The 22,165-nt window shown below is 40.1% G+C and overlaps 1 protein-coding gene across 2 annotated transcripts in view; it reads right to left on the bottom strand.

Moving 5' to 3' along the window:
- Positions 1-22,165, bottom strand: part of TMEM117 (transmembrane protein 117) — a 221,629-nt gene that overhangs the window by 1,311 nt on the left and 198,153 nt on the right. For both annotated transcript variants that reach the window (XM_087764857.1, XM_087764858.1), the window contains exon 7: positions 8,934-9,063. In XM_087764857.1, coding sequence (XP_087620983.1) covers positions 8,934-9,063 — 130 coding nt within the window. The remainder of the gene's footprint in view (positions 1-8,933; positions 9,064-22,165) is intronic.

Raw genomic sequence — 22,165 nt, 5'->3', positions numbered from 1 at the left:
ATATTTGGTAGAACTGTTTATATGCCAGGAACGACTGAAGTGACTGAAGTTCTTGGAGTTGGTAATAATGTAAATTTTAAGAGTATATACATACATTGTTTGAGACACCAACCATGGCGCACAGACATATTCAGGTGGGGGCAATTGGATAAACTGTGATTTAGAGATATTACACCCTTGAGAAACAGCAAGGGCTGATTGTAGTCTTGGGAGGCCAGTCAGCTTGGCTTTTCCTATAGTCCGTGCAGTGAGAAACTCCTCCAAGGGGTGACTCATAGTCTAACACTAAGCTCCTGCAATACTGGAAGAGGAAACCTTTCTCCTTTTATTATTTAAAATTGCTCTTTTGCATGCTTCCTCCAAGCATCCAAAAGACATTAAAGATAATTTTATGCAATTGCAAAATTGGCCCTGCTTTGAGTAGCGTGCTGGAACAGAGGAACTCCAGGTGTCCCTTCTAACCTAAATTATTCTATGAATACACAAACCAAATTATACTATTTTCATCATCAAAGCATATTCTAGCTGGACATATGATAAGATCTTACCTGTGCAGTGATGACTGGCACCACCCCAGAACCCAGCAAACCTACATGTCAGCATTATGTGAAAGGACATTCATGGAAGAATGTTCCTGCTGGTGATGAATGATATTGGTCTATGCTGGAATCATATTGAAGTATGTTTCAAGTGAAAAAGAAAATGAACGTATCGGAGTAACTATCAAATGACTTATGCCATTGGCTTGTAAAGAATAAACGGATTCCAGTTCCTGAAAGTCTGCATATTCAAATTGTATTACCAGAATGCTCCAGGAGGGTAAGGAGGGTAAGTTCTTGTATTTCAGCAATTGTGTTTAATAGTCCTCTTCAGCCCATATTATACTTAGACTGAAAATGAACAAGAATGTTCATTCTCTTCTGTTACTGTCACTATTCAGAAATCAAACTGCACTGAAAAGACCTTGCAGCCAATCCAGTTCACATAATTCCTGAATAACTCCTCTATCTTTTTTTCTGGGTTTTCATCAATATTATAATTGACCTGTTAAAGAAAATTATGGTTTTAGAAGATTACCACCACATTTTACAATATTTAAGTTTCTTAAATCAACACCAAGATACAGAAAATGATGCTAAAATATGAAATGCAATAACAAACAATACAATCTAGTTTGATGCTGTTTCCTGTGGATTTTTGTGCTGTATTTTGTGTGCTTCTCCATCAGAATAACCCTAGCTTACCCATCACGTATGACCTTTCAGCAGACAGAGACAGAATATATGTTGCATAGTGTGTGTTGATGGGCTGGCTGGGACGCACATATTCACTGATCAATTCGCTGCTGTCAAACAGAATGTAATGGCTGACTTCTCCCTGCTTTTTCCTCAGCTGGGCACTAACTTAGATGATTCTCTTTTACCTAACCACCATTTCTTATGACACAGTGATAATGTCACTATTTTTCAGATTCCTACCCTCTGAAAAATGTTTTTGAAACTGGCCGTGGGTTCAAAAGTCATTTGATGCTGAGTGCTGGAGAGAGAGAGAGTGAGACCAACCCACACAGAGAGCATGATCACATAATTCTCATTTCCTTAGGGAAACAGGCTAAACGCAAATGACAATGAAACAAATATTAGAACCATTATCTGTTTATCTATGGCCAGTTTTAAAGGAAACATGATTTACCGCATTCTAAACTTCCTTTCTCTGTTATGGTTGTTCACTTGGACACTTTTTGAAACAATAATTTGTCATCAAATATTACTCTGTGTTTCAACATTAAAGCAAGCCCTTGCTGCATTGCCCCAAAGCTAATTCCTTAAGCCATATTCTTTTCCCAGGAAAATGCATCATAAGCCCATCCAAAAAAACCCTTCCACTTCTTTTGTTATTGGCTTCATCAAAATATTATCTGTGGTACTTTGTGTTTCTGGAGAGCCAAGACAGGTGACTGTCCAGAGAGATCTGCTAGACCCTAGGGATGGTAGGAAGGGGAAAAACTCATGTAGGACCAGTATTGCTCTTTCCTTTCAGCTAGACATGGCAAGAGTGTAGACGTGTAGGGAGAAAACAGACAACTGAAAGATCAAAATACGAAGCATAATGAAATGGGGACATTATTGAAATGGCCTTTATAAAGGCCAAAATACACTGTTATGGTTTTCTTGATTGTAGGTTTCAGGTATGACTGACAAAGGAGACTTAGACATTGCAATGCTGAGCTACGACCTACATCCTCTTCAGGTATGATGGCACCAGTGGATTTCACAGCAATCACTTGTGTGACCACATTGTCCTAAATGTGACTCGTGTAGAGCAAGCCACCTAAGGAGTAAGACTTGAGATGGCAGCCTGCTGCTGGTGAAGAAGTTGACTAAGAAGCTAGCAGAAAACACTAAAAATGCTGAATAGAGGTAGCCAGGTGCTTGATCTCAGGCTTCATGTAGTATCTGTCCTACACTGTGGTTTCATAATTGTGAATCTCTTCTAAGATGGATCTGTTTAAAAAAGGCTCCACCCCTCTAATGTTAAGAATTTGAGTGCTCACCTGATCTAAGAGAGATGATACACATTTCAATTATTCCTGTTTCATAAAAAGTGTGAACTTGAAACTCCCTCACTCAGCTCCTAGACAGAGTTAGGCAGGCAGGAGCACAGCCCTAAGCTCTGCTGTTGGGATCGTTGGGTCAGTGTGAACTACAAGGGGTGCTTAGACAAACACCTTAGATGCAGACACCCCAGTTAACCAAGATGAATCATAACCTGTATGTCTTAGTGGCAGCTAGTTGCCTGAGACCTTCCTCTGTTCTACAGTAGGTCTCCTCAAAACTCTTAAATTTCTCATTTCTAGACAATTTTTCGATCCTCTGCATCACTGGCATGCTCATTAAGCTCTATGATTTTTCCTTTTCTTTTAAAAACTGTTGTCATCAGAACCAAACACTGTATATGAGTAACAGTCTCACTACAACCCTTTATGAACACAATAACATCTTCCTTCTCTTACTCAGTATTCCCTGTAGCCAAGGGCTGCGTTAATCTCCTTAGACACAAAATGACTGGGAGTTAGCGCTGTCTTGGTTACTTACAGAAAGTATTTGCCTCTTTCTAGATGAAAGAGAGTCTAGAAGAAGAGTGTCTTTCTTTCTGTGTTGTCTATCCTTCTTCCAAGACATGTACTTTTCAGCTGTACTAGCAGGTATGATAGTCAAATAAGCCCAGTTTACCAAGCAATCCTTCTAGATCAGTGAAAAAATTATTGAAGCGGACTGAATCAAGAGGCCTGACAGCCTCCACTCACAAACATCTATTTGATGATAATTCCCCATGACAAGTACTTTTTGAGACAACTTATACTGACCAACTTTTAACATTATACACATGTATAATCTATGTATTTGAAATGATCACTCATTGGAACTTAATTTTAGCATAATATTTTTTATAGCAAACTTTAAGTCATATGTCAAGCTTATATAGGAAATAAGCTTGGTAAATTAGAAGTCACTCTTGACCTCTCACCTTACGCATAAACAAGCTCAAGCTTATAGTTTTGCAAAGAGTCAGAATAAATGTATTATGAAGCTATAGATATTCATTTTCTTAATGCATATATTATTTCTTTTACAGTGCTTCAAATTTTGTTACAGGTGAAAAGTGGTAAGGGAAAATGGAGTCCCACACTATGAAGTAATTTAATTTGTCTCTTAACCAGTTTCTGTAGGATCACTACCACTATTGCTCTAGGGTTGTTTCTACTCCAGATAGGTCTGTGTGGCCAAGAATACTGACCTACACTGGGCACCATTTAGCACTTCTTGGAGCAGGTGGATTTTTCACAGACACAATTTGAAATGGAAGGATGTAGTAAGATCAGCTCTCAAGACTGGAAGGCTAGGCGATCATTTCAGCAAACTGCAAAGAATTATACCCAGACTCTTCAATGAAGTTACAATGAAGAAAATCAGGTGGTAAAATAGGCTGTGTCATTCGGCCATGCACTACCTAAAAAAAGACCTGGCTGATAACTGGCTTTGACAGCGCTGACATCCTTACGTGCTACACATGACATTTGCAGAGTCAGGAATCTGCTTTGGTGTATTTGGAAATGTGATGAAATATTGACATCTGGTGCAATAAAGATCCCCAAAAAGAAAAACTGGAGGTATGTAGCTAGCCAAGACCATGCACTGGGTGTCCTTGTAAGGCTACAATGCAAAATATGAAACCTTTTTCTAAGCATTTTAGCCTGCAACTGCTATTTGGGGATGAAAACTCGATCCCTGTTTTCTGAGAAAGCATGGCTGTTGAGGAGGATTGTATCCTCATGGCTAGGGCACTCACTAGAAGGGAAACCTTGACCCTAGAACAATCTCCACTTATGGCAGTTTGGACCTGCATTGTAGGACCATGCTCTGAACACCAGCCTATACAGGACTCTGCTTAGAAACACTTTTCCCTCCCTGCTGAAGCTGAACAACTGTGCACTGCATGTGAATGCCAGGGGCCTTCTCATGGGGAAAGAGGTATGGATTTTTCTACTTCCTTTTTCCAGAAAGGCATCAGTTGCACAAGATGTTTGGGCAATGTTCATTTTTAAAAAGGCTGAGAAGGTCTATAAGAGGTTCAGCAACCAGTCCACAATTCCACATGCAACTGATATACTGGGCAATTGAGGCAGATCCCGCATGTCCAAATATTCCAAACTGGCTGCTGATTCTGGAGCATTTTTATTTTTGTATGTCCACTCTGTCACAGAACAGTCATGTCCTAAAAAAGAGATCTTGTGTAGAAGCCAGTCCTCAGCATCCCTCCTGAGGTCAAGAGGAAATGTGAAAATTCCACTTATTAAGGCTAGACTCAAGCGGCCTCCTGCTGTGCAACCGCAGCCAGAGGCTAGTGTAGGAAATGTTGACTTTAGACTCTTATCTCAATTGCAATTTGTGTCTAAAAACATTCAGACACCTCTGTAAAACATTCAGGTATCTTTGAAACATTCTTCATATCTTCTGTCATGTTAGTGTTATTAGCTAGATACATGCATACAGATGACTCACAGCTGAACTAAGCCACAAATCCTCTGAGGTTTTTTCACATCTGTGTGCATGGACAGCTTTGGTTTTACCTCTAACCTTTCTATTTTTGCCCACAGGCTCCCTCAGGCTTCCCTGCGTAGGCAATGCTTGGCCTGAATCTAAATGCACTTTTGGTATAACTCCACGAGCCAGCCGTGCTAGGCGCTCGCCAGCCACGAAGGTGATGATTTCTCCTTTGGGTGGAAGGGCACTCTGGCTAGATCAGCACTCAGAAACACGTTTATAAACAGCCAGAAAAATCTCCCATCTGTCTTGATACAGGTATCAAGAAAGAATCTGAAGTAACAAAATTTACTTTTAAGTTTTACATATTTCCCTGGGTATTACAGAAACTAGGATAGACTATGTATTTTCATAAACAGCAGACCAAGAAGGAAAACACACACTTTGCAACGAACCATCTGTCAAGGGAAATCCAGATGAGTTAAGCAGATGCAGGAATTCAAGTTATTTTTGATGTTCATAGATAAAAGCAGCTATCAAAACAGGATAAAAATGTTTAACACTGAGTAGATGCTTGCTAGGAGTTCCTAGATGCAAAGAAATTTGAGCAAAATGAGGTACTCAGTTACCAGTAAAAATAAGATATGCTTTTGATAGTAAATTTAAAATTACACTGAAGCATATCAGCTACAGGCTGCAGATGTTAATTTAATATTACTGCCAACTTACAATATTCAGAAATCACAAGTCAGGCCTAAGAAAGCATGTTATTATTTTATAGTAACAAGATGGGTTAAAAATAATATACTTAGTACTGTTTTATTTATCTGCTTTTTTAGACGTGGAGTTATGCAAAAGCAACATTTCATTTTTTTTCTCTGCAATCATGAGCTATGTTTTATGAAAGCTGAAATTCTCATGTAGTCACTGAATTCAGGAGAAAAAAAGAAAAGCAACTGTCTTAAGACATGATAAAATCAGGAGAGTTGGCAACACAGAGCATGCAACTGAAATCCTTCATCTGTACAGAACTTGCACGAAGCCATTAAGCACACACCAACAGAAGGGTGGTTTAAAGTCCTTTACTCCTCTGAATCCCCCTTTACTTAGAGCTGCTTCTTTGTGGGACTGGTGCTCATTAGAGCAACGTAGCACCAAATAGGGCTGCTCAGGGGAGTCCTAGGGCTGTTCTGCTTTATATCAATCAACAGTGACCAAAACAGACTATAAACGAACTTACGAAGAATAAAATTTACCAGGAAAAAAGATGGTAAATGTTATTTCAGCCATGCTTTCTTTCACCTTGCTATTTGGGAGAAAAGGGTTTCCAGTTTCTACAAATCAGGGTGCAGGTTATATATTTACAGCCTGACTTTATCCCTATAGAAAGTACTAAAATAAACAATATTCAGGCCTTAGTCTTCTTTTCCTGCTTGTTACTAAAAAGATGTCCTATGGTTAAATTTAACATGCTGGATCCCATATATTAAACAGGACTTAAATACAGCAGGCTTCCTGACATTATCAGTGTCCTACCCCCATGTCACGTGCTGCAGTTGCATTCATGTGCTTCACTCCCTACCCTCATTTTAGATTGGATTACACTCATCTTGTTATATATATATTGAACCAGTTCTTTCTTTCTTTTATTAGCTCCTTGATTTGAGTAGAAAATTACAAGTATCTACGCATCCACACAATAACTTGAGCTTGAAAATGATCCAAGATGATACCCTAACCTGAGACAAGAACTGATGGCAAGAACAGATGGTTCAAGCAAAACTTACCCAAAGGGAGGTTCTTGTGCCATGTGTTATGGCTGTTTATTAGATCTCCTAAAGGGTGGTGTAGCACCGAGATAAAACAGGCACTCAGTAGACAGAGTACGTGACATGCAGTCAAATGGATTGATTTGTCTAGTGAATCTAATAAATGGATCTTGTTAATGCTGAGCAGGGAAAAATATTCCTCAGCCCCTATTCATTAGCTCATCCTCATTAAAAGAGCGCCTTCTCGCCAGAAAATCAGAAAGGCCTCCAGTCCTCTTTGCAGAAGACTCTTCAATGCATAAATATTGGTTTCTCTCGGTTGGCCTGTTTTCAAACAGCAGCACTGCTAGCAGTTGTATTTCTCATGCCTAATTTATGTTATTTGCTGTTGCTTATTCTTTGCTCTTCCCTGATTATCATCAATATCCCTGTCTCTTCTACAATGCAGAACTGTTCTTTGCTCTTCAGTCCCTCTTCTATCACCCATTGTTTTTAATCTACATCAATTACACCCTGAGTTTCTGTATCTGATGGCGCAGCCCACCCTACCATGCCTCAGTCATTGTTTGTGCTCCTCTGTGCACCCATTCCACTACTTCTCCTTATACAATGGAATAACTGCAAGGCATCTGGGAGCCTTGTGGGACTGAGCCCCTCCAAATTCATGCTCTAGTCTTGAGAAGTAGAAAAAAAGTCTTTTTTACTATACCTGAATACCATGCCTATAATTCACAGCAAATATGTCATGCTTATACTCTTTTTTTTCCTCTTCTTTCCCTTTTTGGTCACTTGGGAGATAAAAATGTGTTTATTATGTTCACATCCCATCTTCTCTCACCCTACATCTTCTAGTCGCTGACCGTGAGGTCATTTACTTCATCTTGTTCCATAAACCACTAGTGGCTCAAACAGTCTCACTCAGACGTGCCCCAGCCCTTCTTTCTTCTTGCTGGCTGGCTGTTCTCTCTCAGTATTCTAGCAGGGCACTTACATCCAGTTTTGAAAAACCTTCCATTCCTCCAGCTGTATTTCCTACTGGCCCATTTGCCTTCCCTCATTCAATAGTGAGCAGGTAACTTTTGCTCTTTTTCTCTTCTTTTCTCGTTTCTAATCTGATCACTCAGATTTCTACCCTCTCTGCTGAAAATGCCTTTTCTGAGGCCTCATTCAGCCTGTCCTGGGTTCATCCTTCGTTCCTCCTCATCACATTTTCTTCCCTTGACTTTTGCTGCCTGGTGAGCTTGTGACTCACCTGCTAGCTCTTGGCCTTATCTTTATATCATCTCTGAATGCTCCTTTTGTCCCTGGTCTGCAGGGGTTTCGTATGCTGTGTCATTGGATGCCCTCATCTATCTTATTCCTGTATGGTATCATGTGCTGTTATTGTTTATATTAGCAGCTAAAGACCCCTGTCAATTCACACCTGCATTCTTTTGCTATCCATTATTACCCAGCTTTTCCCAATGCAGAGAGACGGACTATGGTCAGTCTGCATAGCTTGCAGGTAAAATCCAAATATTTATTGCTATTTAACCTTCTTCTCTTTTTCATTCCCTACTGTTATTAAAATACTGTCTCACAGTATGCAAGGATCAGGTACTTTTTATCTGTATGTACCATCCCTTTGAATAACTACAATTCTATTTTATTTGAGGTTATTTAACTGTCTGCTTCTGGTTAGATGACTGATGAAAGTATGGTTATGAGTGGCCTTTGCCAGATGAGAATGACCAGAGTTATGAAGAGATATTAGCATAAATCATAGCAAAGGCATCTGAAAGCATAAGAGATTTGAAAATGAAATAATCCGCTAATTCCCCTGGAGAGTAATTCTAGATAAAAGATCTCTGAAGCTACACTAGGTATTACTTAGTGTCACAAGAAGTTGCTGAAATCCATGAAAAACAGCAGGCCTGCCTGATTTGTAAGATACAGGTTCCTCATTTCCCTGAGATGTTTATAGATGGATGATATGGATATGAACAGATAAACAGATAGAAAAATAGTAATCTGGGATACACACACACAAAAAGTATGTGGTTAAGAACATGTTAGGATACCTTTATTACACAGAAGCAGTTCACTGTGTGACTGTGTCACAATCTGTAAGATTACATACCTGTTATATGAATGTGATATTCCTCTTTGAAGATCTTTTGGAAATAAGGTACTTTGAACTGCATGTGTGCAGATGGTAAGCCTGGAAGATTCACTTCAACATCACCCATAAAATGTGGAAACTCCCAGTCCTGTTAAAAAAAGAAAAGTAAGAGCCTAAATATAAGCTTTCACGGGATATTTTTGCCCTTTAAAATGGCTTAAATTAATAAAACGGAAAGGTTCTATTTTTAAGCTTCCCATTATTGGATTATCTTACTTTAAGTTTGACTGAGCCACTTGAAATAAAATACCTTGTTTATATTAGATATTACAACATGATTTTTACTTCAGCCCCATGTAATTATGTGTTTAAAAGTTCACCTCAGAATGACAATATTGAACCTACTGTACCAGCTGATAGCACAAAATAGTCTAAGCATATGAACACCTACATAGCAATCTTGCAATACTAGTTACAACTTCTGTTACTAATTTGGCAAACAGTTTACAGGTAAGAAATTGGCAGAGAAGGCCTGACCCTTTCAAACATTTCATATGTCTGTATTCTACTTGTTCAACTTACAGGGTGTTTTCTGGTTTTGGCCTTCTAAATAAACACTCCCTGCAAGTGTAGGCTTTTCAGCATAATCTCCCTGAATCAATGTGAGCAGTTTTCTCCGCTTTATTTCAGCTGACAAGTTAATGCTGGAAATGTGGAAGCTCTCACCTATCGTTATGCATGTTTTGCTAGCATGTGGTAACCCAGCTGAGGAGGAACTGCATTTAAAGGAATTTTTCACTTGGTTATCTGCACCCACCACCAATCCCTTGAAAATGGGTATAATAGCATGGCTCGTTAGAGCCAAAACTGAAAGTCTAGCAATAGTGCTACAATCAGTACGATTAGTGCCAGAGTGGTTATTCTGTGTGCTGCAGACTTAGTGATCTGTTGTTAAAAACATACTGGCCCTGTTCCCATGCATACCCCTGGATTTGTATCACACAAGTTAGTGCAACAAGCACGTGAATTCCTAAAAGTAAGATAAAGGAATCTGAAATGTGAGGAGCTCTGTGAGTGACTTGTGCGTCCTTCACATGGAAACCATTCCAGCATAGCCGTCTCCCCAGGAGAACCAAATCCATTTTTTCTTTTCAGTTTTGTAAGGCTGGAAAGTTTCCTACCAGGGTAATAAAAAAAAAAAAATATTCAAAACCAAGAATCATCTCTGAAAGATAGATCACTATATATAACTTAACTTCCAAGAATTGCTAAGCTCTCCAACATTTTCTACAGTGGAAGGGAAATGGAAGAGTTTTATCAGCAGGGGATATCATGGCCCAAACACTAACAGCAGCTGATTTGTGCTAGCTCTTCGTGATGCTGAGTTAAATGGATTAAAACAGGAGTACAAGCAAGGAGAAAACCTGACCCTCTGTACCTGGTTCTCAATGTTCACAGTGATACAGAAAGTACCAACTTACAGATGCAGAAGATGATAAGAGACATAAGGATGCTCTCCATTTGCCTTATCACTAATGCAACGCATGCACTCCTGGTCACAAGGTATGGTAATAACTGCCCACCTCCACAATCCCTTACACTGCATCTGCGACCATCCCCTTGCCGGCAGTAGACATTCAAAAAGTGCCCAAAGATAAAAATTTTATGGGTCTACACTGTCAGTTCACAGTATCTAATATACATCTCTGGACTGGTGTCTCATGTTAAGTCATACATACTGTCACCCGGGAATAAATAGGAAGAAATACATTACATATTCCGGAAGATAAACAAATGAAGAGCTGTGGACTCTGCATTAGAAATAAGTAAACATGGGACTATAAATCTGGCCTCCTGCTCTTACCTTGCCCCAATGCTCCTACTCTGCCTTTTGCTGATTTACAGATAAAATTCCACCGTACAGAATTTTGTATTGGACTGTGTCTTTGCATCTGAGTTTTATAAAAAAGTTCAGCATTTTTTTCGACCTGTATGAATACTACCTGATAATGAGTAACTAGAATGCCAGCTCTGGCAGATCTGCAATTTACTGTATTATTTGTCTCAACAAACAACTACCGAGACTGGAAAATATTTCATAAAACAAAAGCGAAGCAGAGAGATCCAACCCCAAGAGTGTGCTACTGTTTACATTATAACAGACAGCTGAGTGGACAGCCCATTAGAAAAATACATATTTGACACTCCAAACTGTGGCTACCTTTCATGTGTACATTATTTCACATTTTCTACATATATACTTTATGTGTATATATGTACATAAGATGTACTTATGTACATCTACATATATACTTTATGAAGCATGCCTGAATTGTATCATGACCTCTGTTACCCTGTAGTGCCGTAATATGGTATTGCTGTTGCTAGAGAGATGGGCACAGGCTGGCACTGGAGACCTCGCAGCTATAAACAACTCACTAGTGCTCAGCTAAAAAATGCAGATCCGGGGCTGGACAAAACTGCTTTTAGGGGTAACAAGGAGAACAAAGAAGTATCTCACATATGTGAAAGGCACTGTGTCTAGTAAACCTGGCTGTAACGTGGAGCTTCAGATCAGTGAACAAACAGCAACGTCTAAAAGTGTGTTAGCAAACATAAAAATGCCCGCAAGTATATCCCAGAGTGAGGAAAAAGAAACCATCCCAATGAACGTCATATCCTTCCTGGTAAAGGACTCCAGATGCCAACGACATGCCGTAATGCCCCCACCGACCCCCACCAGACTGAAACTGCCCATTTCAGGACCCGCAGGAGCAGAGGGAGGGTGGACAAAACACCAGGAAAAGAGGTAGAAGCCAAGAAGTGTGTGTATAACAATTTTGACATTATTATTATTATTATTATTATTATTATTGAAACTTTTTTCTGCACAGAAGCATTATTTTCTGTAATAATTACATCTCAACTAATAATGATTCTTGGATTACACTGTTAAAATTTAAATGATACTAATGATAAATTCTTGGCGTTATCTATAACGTGTTTCTTCTTTGCCCATAAATAATGTTTCAAATGTAACACCTTTATCAGTATGATTATAAAATCTGTTATTTAAGAACAGTCCCACCGGAAATACAGAAATAAAATTAAAAAAACCAACAACAAAATAGAACAAAACACAAAAAAAAATTATTTGAAAGCAATATTAAAAAAAGGAAACTAAAATAATGAGTTAAAACCATTGACTTCCATGAAAGTCACTACAGCCACAGTACTTAGGAAAATGAAGCTTCAATTTAGGTGATTAAATAGCTTTCGGGGGAGCAGATGACTATTAACTTCTCGGGCTAATGCCAATAGCAGGTTGTCAGATCCAAACCCAACAAAGTGGACATTTTGCTATCTAGATTCTACGTAAGTGTTATCCAAAATCTTTTGACTCTCTTACCATTTTATTCCTTACTGACAAGCAAAAGGCAACTTAATTTCAGCAATATCCAGAAAACCATTTTTCCAAGAAATTCAAGGTGCCTAGTAGGAATAATCTACCTTATTTGTTAATAGGTACATTAACGGTGCAAATGTACAAGCCCATAAATCTAACCGCTTCCCTCTCTGGAACAAAGCTCAGGTCTGCATCATGCTTTCATGTACAGTATTTTCTCTCCGTGGCCTCTGATATCAGTCTGTGCTCATCTCTGGGACATGAGTGACATATGCTATGTTCTTTAAGTTCTCAGCTCATAATTATGCAAAGTTCACTTGATCAGCCTTAGTCTTTATTGCTGAGGTGCCTGCACTCTACCATATCTGGGATCTCATTAGGAACTGGGCCCCAAATACAATATTTAGAATGTATCTCCACTTGCAGAGTTTGAAAAATAAAGCTATACAACCATACTGTTAGCTCATATTTGTATCTCTCATACTGCATGAACATATTGGTCCTTCTTTAAATCCATCAGCATCAAATTTCTAATATTCATCTACTTCAGCGGTTTCCAACCTGTGGGGTCTGCAGCATACTTCTGTGCAGTTTATGAAGAAGAAACCAACCCAGAACCAGCAGGCTTAAACCAGCTGCACAGAGGTCTCTAACCTCACCAGCAAGTTTTGTGGGATGTGGAAATTGAATGAGGTTATTGCCTCATTTCACTCTAGTCATGAGGAAAGGGCAGCCAGAGGATTAATTTAAGATCACTGAGGGGTTCATCCTAGTGTTGCAATGGGCAAAGGGAGCACCTCTGATTTCCATCAGCCACCTCATTAAACCCAGAAGCACAGACAAAACTGGATGCTGCAAAAGAGGAGATCATGGCATTTTGATTTTCTTCCCTTTGCTTCTAGTTCCCCACGCCAAACAAATGCACATGCTCTCTGCTGCAATGCCAGGTATTGGTTTAAGACCCTACAGTGGAGCTGGCAGCACTGATTTGGTATCTCTTTAAGTAAAGATATTTTTAGTAATGGTAACTGAGCATCAAAGCCACACTTCATGATATGATCTGGCCCTTCTCTGCCATCACCTGAGGAAAAGAGAAGGCGTTGCCTGGGGAAGCCCTGTCCTGACCCTGAGCCAGGACCCGCAGCTGCCCTGGGGCTCCCGGCCAGCTGCCAGCAAGGCAGCCCAGGGGCACGTTGGCAACCCCTGGCTGACTGCAGGATTGCTCCTTGCTGCTTGGTGTTTCGCGTTGCAGGCTCTGGGCCATGTCTCCCAACCCCAGAGGACCAGGACCAGGTGCCAGCAGGACTAAGCAAGGATCATAAGCTGTCTGGGAGGGTGACGCTAGCCCTCAGCAGACCGCACCCCACGCTTCATGCATGTACAACCCCACGTCCCTCAGCCACCAGCCCCTTTCCACCCAGGGAAAACGGCCACAGAGAACGTGGGATTGGGGCTAAAACCCAGTAACGATTAATGGTAAACAAATGTGCCATGCTTTCATCTCTCCTCCTGTCTGAATGTAGCTCATAGGGTGTTTGGTACACAGTAAATATGCAATAACACTAAAACTAATATAAACACTGTTCAGATATAATCATGAAAGAGGACAAATGCACACTGAATATTTCTGCTTTAAGTAGTGATGATATATGCTATATTTAATGCTAGGAACACATTTGTACTTCAAACCCCTCGGAATAATAAATAACCAAAAACAGACAGAAGGAACTGAGAAAATGCATATATATGAATGCGTATACGTGCGCTTGTTCCAGAAACTGCCTATAGCAATTTTTATTTAATTTATTAAAATCCTTTTAACTTATGAGGTAGAAGACTGTGCCTTTTCAGGTATCTTTGCATCTCTTAGATAGCTTTGTTTCAACTCTCAGAACATGGCAGACAGGCAGACAGCTAGAGGAAATTTAATGAGAGGCAATGGCTATACGTTTTTGCAAGTGTTTGAAGTAAGAAATGAACAGCTGGAATTCAGAGACAAAGGCCCAACTCCTCTGTGGTTATCTCTAACTTCATTGCAGTGCTGCAACTTGCAGTGATCTGTGCAGCTGAGATCTCTGCAGCTGTGAGCTGCTGAAGTACAAACATCATTTTAATATTTCATTCAAACATACATAAGAAGGGAAGTCAGCAGCCATGACTAGAACTCACTTTCATGCCTGTGAGATCAAATCTACCACTCAGTTTCTGGCCTTCTGTTCTTTGCCAATACCTTATTTAAATAGGAAGAAAGTTTGACAGACATTGCAGTTTTTAGCCCTCACTAAACGAAAAATATCATAGAATCATAGAATCGTTAAGGTTGGAAAAGATCCTTAAGATCATCGAATCCAACTGTAACCTAGCACTGCCAAGTACACCACTAAACCATGTCCTCAAGCACCATGTCTACCCGTCTTTTAAATACCTCCAGGGATAAATACCTCCAGGGATGGAGACTCAACCACTTCCCTGGGCAGCCTGTTCCAATGCCTGACCACCCTTTCGGTGAAGAAGTTTTTTCTAATATCCAACCTAAACTTCTCCTGGCGCAGCTTGAGGCCGTTTCCTCTTGTCCTATCGCTTGTTACTAGGGAGAAGAGACCGACCCCCACCTCGCTACAACCTCCTTTCAGGTAGTTGTAGAGAGCAATCAGGTCTCCCCTCAGCCTCCTCTTCTCCAGACTAAACAACCCCAGCTCCTTCAGCCACTCCTCATAAGACTTGTGCTCTAGACCCTTCACCAACTTCGTTGCCCTTCTTTGGACACGCTCCAGCACCTCGATGTCCTTCTTGGAGTGAGGGGCCCAAAAACTGAACACAGTGTTTGAGGTGCGGCCTCACCAGTGCTGAGTACAGGGGCACTATCACCTCCCTGGTCCTGCTGGCCACACTATTCCTGATATAAGCCAGGATGCCATTGGCCCTCTTGGCGACCTGGGCACACTGCTGGCTCATGTTCAGGTGGCTGTCAACCAACACCCCCAGCTCCTTTTCTGCCAGGCAGCTCTCCAGCCACTCCTCCCCAAGCCTGTGGCGTTGTATGGGGTTGTTGTGACCCAAGTGCAGGATCCGGCACTTGGCCGTGTTGAATCTCATACAGTTGGCCGAGGCCAACTGTATACTTGTTTGGCTTCAGTGGGGCTACTTAGCTTCCACAGTGAAAGACGACACATTAATCTTTGAAAGACCGCCTGCCTCATGTTGGTACTATCAGTGCTAATCTATACATAGTTTTCAAGTCCAGAAAGTTTTATTTGATCTGCTTATCTGTTTTGGCTTCACCTGCTTGGATTGTTATTGGCAGTAACAATCACAAAGCCCCATCATGAACTGTGGCACAAAGTCCCTAATTGCAGACACAGCTACACCTTTTGTCTCTTATTCTTGATTTAAAGAATTCAAAATATGAAAAATCCACTGTTAACAGTGGAGTAACTGCTTCAGTTGAGCTCCAAGCTGCTGAGACAGAAGACTGAAGACAGCTTCCAGGACCAGACACGGGTACAGAAAGGCCATCCCTGCACTATATGGCAATATAAGGCATGGACACACCCACAACCTTGCTGTCGTTCTCCATCATCTTTGTGCTCTTCTTCTCCTCAGTCTTTGCTTAGCTTCTTCAAGCTCCTGGCCTTTCTCTAGAACCACTACTGCAAGTCTTGCTCATTTTCTACCTTATATGATAAAATGATAATAAGACAGCAGCAAGTCCATCCTTGAGAATTAAAGCAGCAATATGGCCTCTTTTTATGTGTGTGCTTGGTCTTGAATGACCCCTTCCATTAAAAAATCATTACAGAATCCTTTAGTCTATTATCCATTTCTGCTTATTTAAAGGCAACAATTCCCAGGCCACCCAGGTCCCAAACAAGCCCTGGGTCTCTGCACTTTGAATTTACACATTAATGCATTTTGAGCCTACACAAAGCTGTGTGGGCACATGTCCTCAAAACAGTGACCCTTGTTACTGAAATGTCTGAATTGGTATTTACCTTTTCCACAGCAAGCTCAAAGTAATCTCAAAATTTCAGACCACCTAAAATAAGAAATGCTTGCATTTCATGGAAAGACCCATATCCGTGCCTATAGTCACTGGCAGATGCCCGATTCGTGATAGACAGCACTCCCTCTCTCTTCCCTGTGACTACAGCTTGGCTATCATCTATTCACTTCTCACAACCTGGTAGTGCCTTGATACTGCAGATCTCTTCTGTATAACATATCACATCTATGACAATTCCTATCAAACCCCACAGCTAAAATTTTTATCAAGGCTCTCATCATCTGCTGTTCAGTTACATTGGCATCTTTCCCTCTGGCCTTCACAAGTGCAGTTTTCTCCACCGATACAGAAATGCTGCTGCAAAGACCATTCTCCTAGTCTGTTTCTTTGACCATGTCACTCTTTTCTTTGATCAAATAAAAGACAGGTCATTTCCTTTCATATTCAAATCCCTTCATATCTCTCACTACCCTAGATACAGACTGCCTATATGACAGATGCTCCTTCAATCAGCCTATAAATTCAGGCTATGAATCTTTTCTCTATTTAAAGAAACTTTCCCCTGTGCAGTTCCCTATCAGCTGCAGAGATTTCTCCTTTCTCATTCTCCTTTATAATTCTTCTTTGCTATGAGAAAACATGAGGATATCATGCATTAGGGATCCTGGATTACCTGTCATCCTGACCAATGAAGTCACTATTGCTTATACCTGCCTGCCTAACGAGCCATACCTCTTAGCTTTTCTTTAGCAATGGAATGCTCTAGGATGGGAGCTGTATTTTGGTTGTCTTTGAGCGTCATCTAGCACAATACTGCCCCAGTCCTTAGTGACCATTGCTAGTTCCTTGACAGGACAAATATTGCTGGCAGTGTGAAGAATTAATGGCTATCCATTCTTTCTGTTACATTAGGAACAAATTGTGTTTGAAAACAAGCCAGTGCACAAGCAAGGACAGACACTAGAAGGTCTCACATCTTGAGATGTGTAGTGACCAGGAACAACAGTAATCACCATTTCCCGTGGAGGGCAAGGACTGTTCTTCCTTACAGCTACCTTTTAAGTTTTAGCTAAGCACAGCCTCTGTGCACACCCAGGATGTCCTAGGAGCAAGTCCACCAGTTTTTCCATCAGGCAAATGTGAGGTCTCACACATCTCAGTGACACTGTGAGGTTCCTCTTCTCTGTAACTCACTCTCGACCGTTGATTAGCTATTCACAACTGCTGAAAATGCTGAATAAAAAGAGCTGCTCAAAAGTAAATGTTCTTCTATTTTGCCTCCGAGTTTCTCCAATTTTTGTAAGCTTTTACTCTTGTTTTACTGGCTCCCTCATGTCTGCCCTTGGTTGAGCTAAATAGCTATCAGGTAATTCATCTGGATGAGAGACACCAGTGTGACCTTTTCCAGTTAATTCTTAAGTCTGATAAGCTGCTAAATAAAGTGGTAATGTTACAATATTGTGTACCTGTAAGAAATCAGCTCCTGCAAAGCAACTGTGTCTTGCTCCCCACATGAAACTTCCCTAAACCACCAGCAAGTCAATTGTAATGGTTTTTCTAACTACCTCAGTGACATGCTTTATGAAAACCATTTCTGTGGTGAATAGGAGAAACGAACATTGATTAATAATATGCAATACTTATATTTACAGATTTACTGAGACTACAGCTTGCTGTCAAGGGAAATCACTTATGACAGAGCAGTCAATCTTTCTGGTACCCTAGAAGACCAAATATCTGACTATGATGTAGAAAATAAAAATGAATTTTAAATGCATTGCTGTGTAATCATCTTGAACAATATGTATACGTGCACACTAATACATATATCACTGCATTATGGAAATATACCCACATCGCAGCTGAACAGTAATACGAAATCTGGAGCATTTCAGGATTTGTAAAGACTGCTAATGCCATTTGTATCTATTTGAGAACAGTAAGCTCTGCTTAGAGTTCTGAAGTCATTTTGCATTAAGGCAACTGTCTCCAGCTAATTTCAGCTGCGTTAAAAAGTATATTGTCCCTTTCTCTTTCCAAATACCCACATACATGAATTTCCTTGTTGCCTGATATTCAAATCTGAACAGTGTTTTTTAGTGTTGCCTAAACCCAAGAAGATAGATTGGCAGTAAAATACCCGAGCAAATATTTTTCTCGCTATGAGCTTTGCAACATAATAAAAATGGTGTTATAGAAATGAAGAGTATCTGGAGCAAGGGTATTACTATATGTTGCTCACTGTAGATGGAAAGTAAATCAGCTGCCTCAATGTTAGAAATGGACGACTGAGGAGCTGTTCTGTTCTGTAGAAAATTCCTTCAGATCATACATGCTCTGAAGAGTTTTACCATCACCTGTTCTGAGAAAATCTGGGGCCGGTTACAAACAAAACTATAAACTTGCCCTTTGGTATTAAGCATGATCTGAAGTGGCAGGTTTGGACCAATGGTCTCAGTTTGAAACTTTCATCCAACTTGTTTTGGTTTAGCTGTAACTGTAAATTACACATGTGCTTGTGCAGGATTCAACTTGCTGTGATTAAGGTAGTGACACAGTAATATTAATTTTCTATTGAAAAAAACAGGATTATATGCTGCATTTGACTGATACTGAGAAAATTAATAGAGCTTAAGAAGATGACAAAAAGTAAAAACACCAGATGCATATGGAATGCAGGGAGAAATGTGTCTCATAAATTTAAATGTGGAGTTTGTAAACAACTCAGTGCAAATTCCCTTTCCTTTAAAAAAAAACAGTAATAACTCTTTTCCAAAATTATTTTCCTCCTCATAATTTGCGCTAATTAATATACCAGTTTTAAAATATAAGGGAAGAAAAAGGAAACTGTGTGCAAATGTTGAAAGAAGAAAGGCTGACTTTGCAAAACATGGCTACCTGCTCTTAAGTTTTTGTTTCAGGGACAACAGTAACATGGAATATATTTGGTCTTCCTAGCTCCCTTTCTTGTTTTTGAGTTGAAGTTAAAATAATTTTCTGTGTCCTGAGTTTTAGTCTGCTAATAGGATTAGCAGTGGCAGCATACTGTACTTCGGAATGAGTTGCCTTCATTTCCTGAAGGCAACATATCTCGTTCCTGAACTCCTCCTCCATGCTCCCCCTCCACCCCTAGTTTTATCTTCAAAAGCTGTGGTGTGGCCATTAGGCACATCTGTTCCAGAAGTAACAGCGGCTTGTTTGGTATCAGTTGGGGTGGCAGTAGAAAACGCATACATCATGTTTGCATAGCCATTATGTAAACACATCTGGGTAGCAAAAGAGGATACAAGGAAACACATAAAGCTTAGGAGGCATGCGTGTAAAAATAAAATCAGCTTCATTTGCATATCAGTATCTCTGGAGCATGTTTTCAAACTGTCATCAACAATCTCGAATACAAGTGAAAATGGATTTACGTTATATGGGCGTTTATTTTGTCCATTCTTATCTGCATTATACATGCTGCCAAATCAGTCTCTAACATTTCTTGTGTGGATTAGAGTGCCATTCACCAGGATGGGAACTAGCATTCAGCTAGCTCCCTTGTAGCCACCTACATTTAGAGGTCCTGAGCTTCAAGCTGAATTACACTCGGGGTGTTTCAGCTGAGTCCCACTCCAGAAGCCTGATGAGCCACTCACAGCTTGTCAGTACATGCTACAAAGCAGATGTCCTTTCACACACTGAGGTTCTTCAGAATACCTAAGCCCTAACTGGCAACGATGGTTAGTCCAATGACCTCTGAATACCTTTTCTGTGTTTGTCATGATCTACCTACTTTTTTCTGTGAATCATATAATTTTAATAATCATATGAGACAGTTTCTCTTGACTCCCTCACCAGGTCAGGGAGCTAAACAGCAGAACGCTCACCAAGTTGCTTTGGTGAGGTGCATCCTCATCAAATGGGAGCATCTCCCTTTGCCCCCTGAAATTAAAATTTAGTGCAAACCATTACCTATTTCAACAGAATTTGAATGGAATGGCCCACTCTTCTGATAGAAATGGACTGGAAAAGTTCCTGGAAAGTACAAATCCATGAAAACAAAAGGACAGAGCCTTCTTAACTGTGCTGGTGTGAAATACAGACTCAGTCTGGCGCATGAGATACAGACTGCCAAATTCAGTAACAGTGGACCCAGGAAACTGTGTTTGACCACAGAACTAAAACTGCCGGCTCCGAGTCCTCAGCAGCTTGTGGTGCCCAGAGGGATTTCTGCCTTACAGTGTCCCCTCAGAGACTGAGATGCTGAACAGCAACTGGGTCTTCACCAACCACCTAGATAAGGAAAAGGATATGAACGCAAAGGTGTCCCCCCAGTTTAACACAAGAGACTGTGAAGGATAAAATGAGAGGCTCTCACACGAGTAGCAGTCCCATCTCAGATGATTTCTGGTGAGTACACAACTCAGCACTGGATCAAGGCCTCAAAGTGATGTACAATGTGTTTTTATAAGTGTATTAAATTCTAACTGCATTATTCTATTATATTAAAAAGTTTCCCAATGTTGAAAAGACATTCTTTAATTACAAAACAATTTACTGAATCAGACACCAAACATACTCATCTTCATCCACACACAGGAGTAAAATTATAGGAAAATCCTGTTTCTAAGAACCACTATAAAATCTCTGTCATAAGATACCCTTATTTCATTGTATTGTACATCATTTCACTAAAGGGACTTTGAGAAAAATAAGAAAACAATAGTGTCCCTACGTAAATACAGGTCTACTAGTTTTATTATTTTCAGTAATAATAAGAGGCTACATAAAACTAGTGTGCTGCTTGGATTATTATACTGTATCTTCTTCCATACAGACCACAGCATTACATTAGTCATTCACTGCAGTTCAGTGACATGAAATAACCTCTTATTACAGAGACTGTATGTCACTTAATAGTTGCAGAAATTATTTACTTAAGCTCTCCCCTTCCCATCTGCCCTCCCCTCTCCAGAAGTCCATTCATTTTCTTACCCCTTGGGGAAATGCTGCCAGTACTCTCTGTATGTTATGCATACATAAATAACATGCCTTAAAGAATGAACAAAATCATAAACCCAAAAATATAGCCTCCAATGTGAATAAAAATTAGGGAAGATAACTCTTCTCTACAGCCTCCTCTCTGACCCCAATGCAACAGCTCACTTCCTGAGTGTGAGAGAAGAAAAATGCAATTTCAGCTTTTTATACCAGAGCAATATATCTGCCTTTGCCAAGCACATGCAGAAAACATGAACTTCATTCTAAAAGGTTTTCAGTGTTTAGAAACCTCCTGGGAGAACTTGTCAAAAACACAGTGAACCAAGTTCTAATTGCACAAACTCACCCTGGTCTTGACAAACACAACAATTTGGTTTGAATTTCAAAACTGTCCCCATCAAAATCCTTGGGAGCAGAGAGAATGTTGTTAAGGTGCCTTTTTTGAATCTCAAAGACAAAAATCAGAGGCTGGTGCTGTGCATTGAATGAATTAAAGTATTCTGCTAGTGAGATTTGAATCTAAATATAGCAACTATGCTGATCACAAGGAAAGGCTGAATTCTAATTTTTAAAAAAATGACAGATGAGACAGAGTGGACAACCTCAAAAGGTTTGGAAATTCAGTGTAGGTAAGAAACCATATATACAGCACTTGGCAGAAGCTTATCCAAACTAACAGACCCTTCTGAAAGATGCCCTCCTGCTACCCTTCTATTCAGTCTTTACTTTTGATCTGCAAGAAATCCCTTTTCCCCCTCACTGCTAATGCTACTTTTGGAAGACAACTTGCTAATTTCCTTCCAGAGAGAATTTTCTTTGGGGTCAATTGTAAGTGCACCATGAACCCCTCTTTTT

This window comes from Nipponia nippon, unplaced genomic scaffold, assembly GCF_047370975.1.
Source record: "Nipponia nippon isolate SJK-2023a ecotype South Korea unplaced genomic scaffold, ASM4737097v1 scaffold_3, whole genome shotgun sequence".
Lineage (NCBI taxonomy): Eukaryota > Metazoa > Chordata > Aves > Pelecaniformes > Threskiornithidae > Nipponia > Nipponia nippon.
The sequence above is the reverse complement of the archived record's forward strand: the minus strand, read 5'-3'. Positions and strand labels throughout refer to the sequence as shown.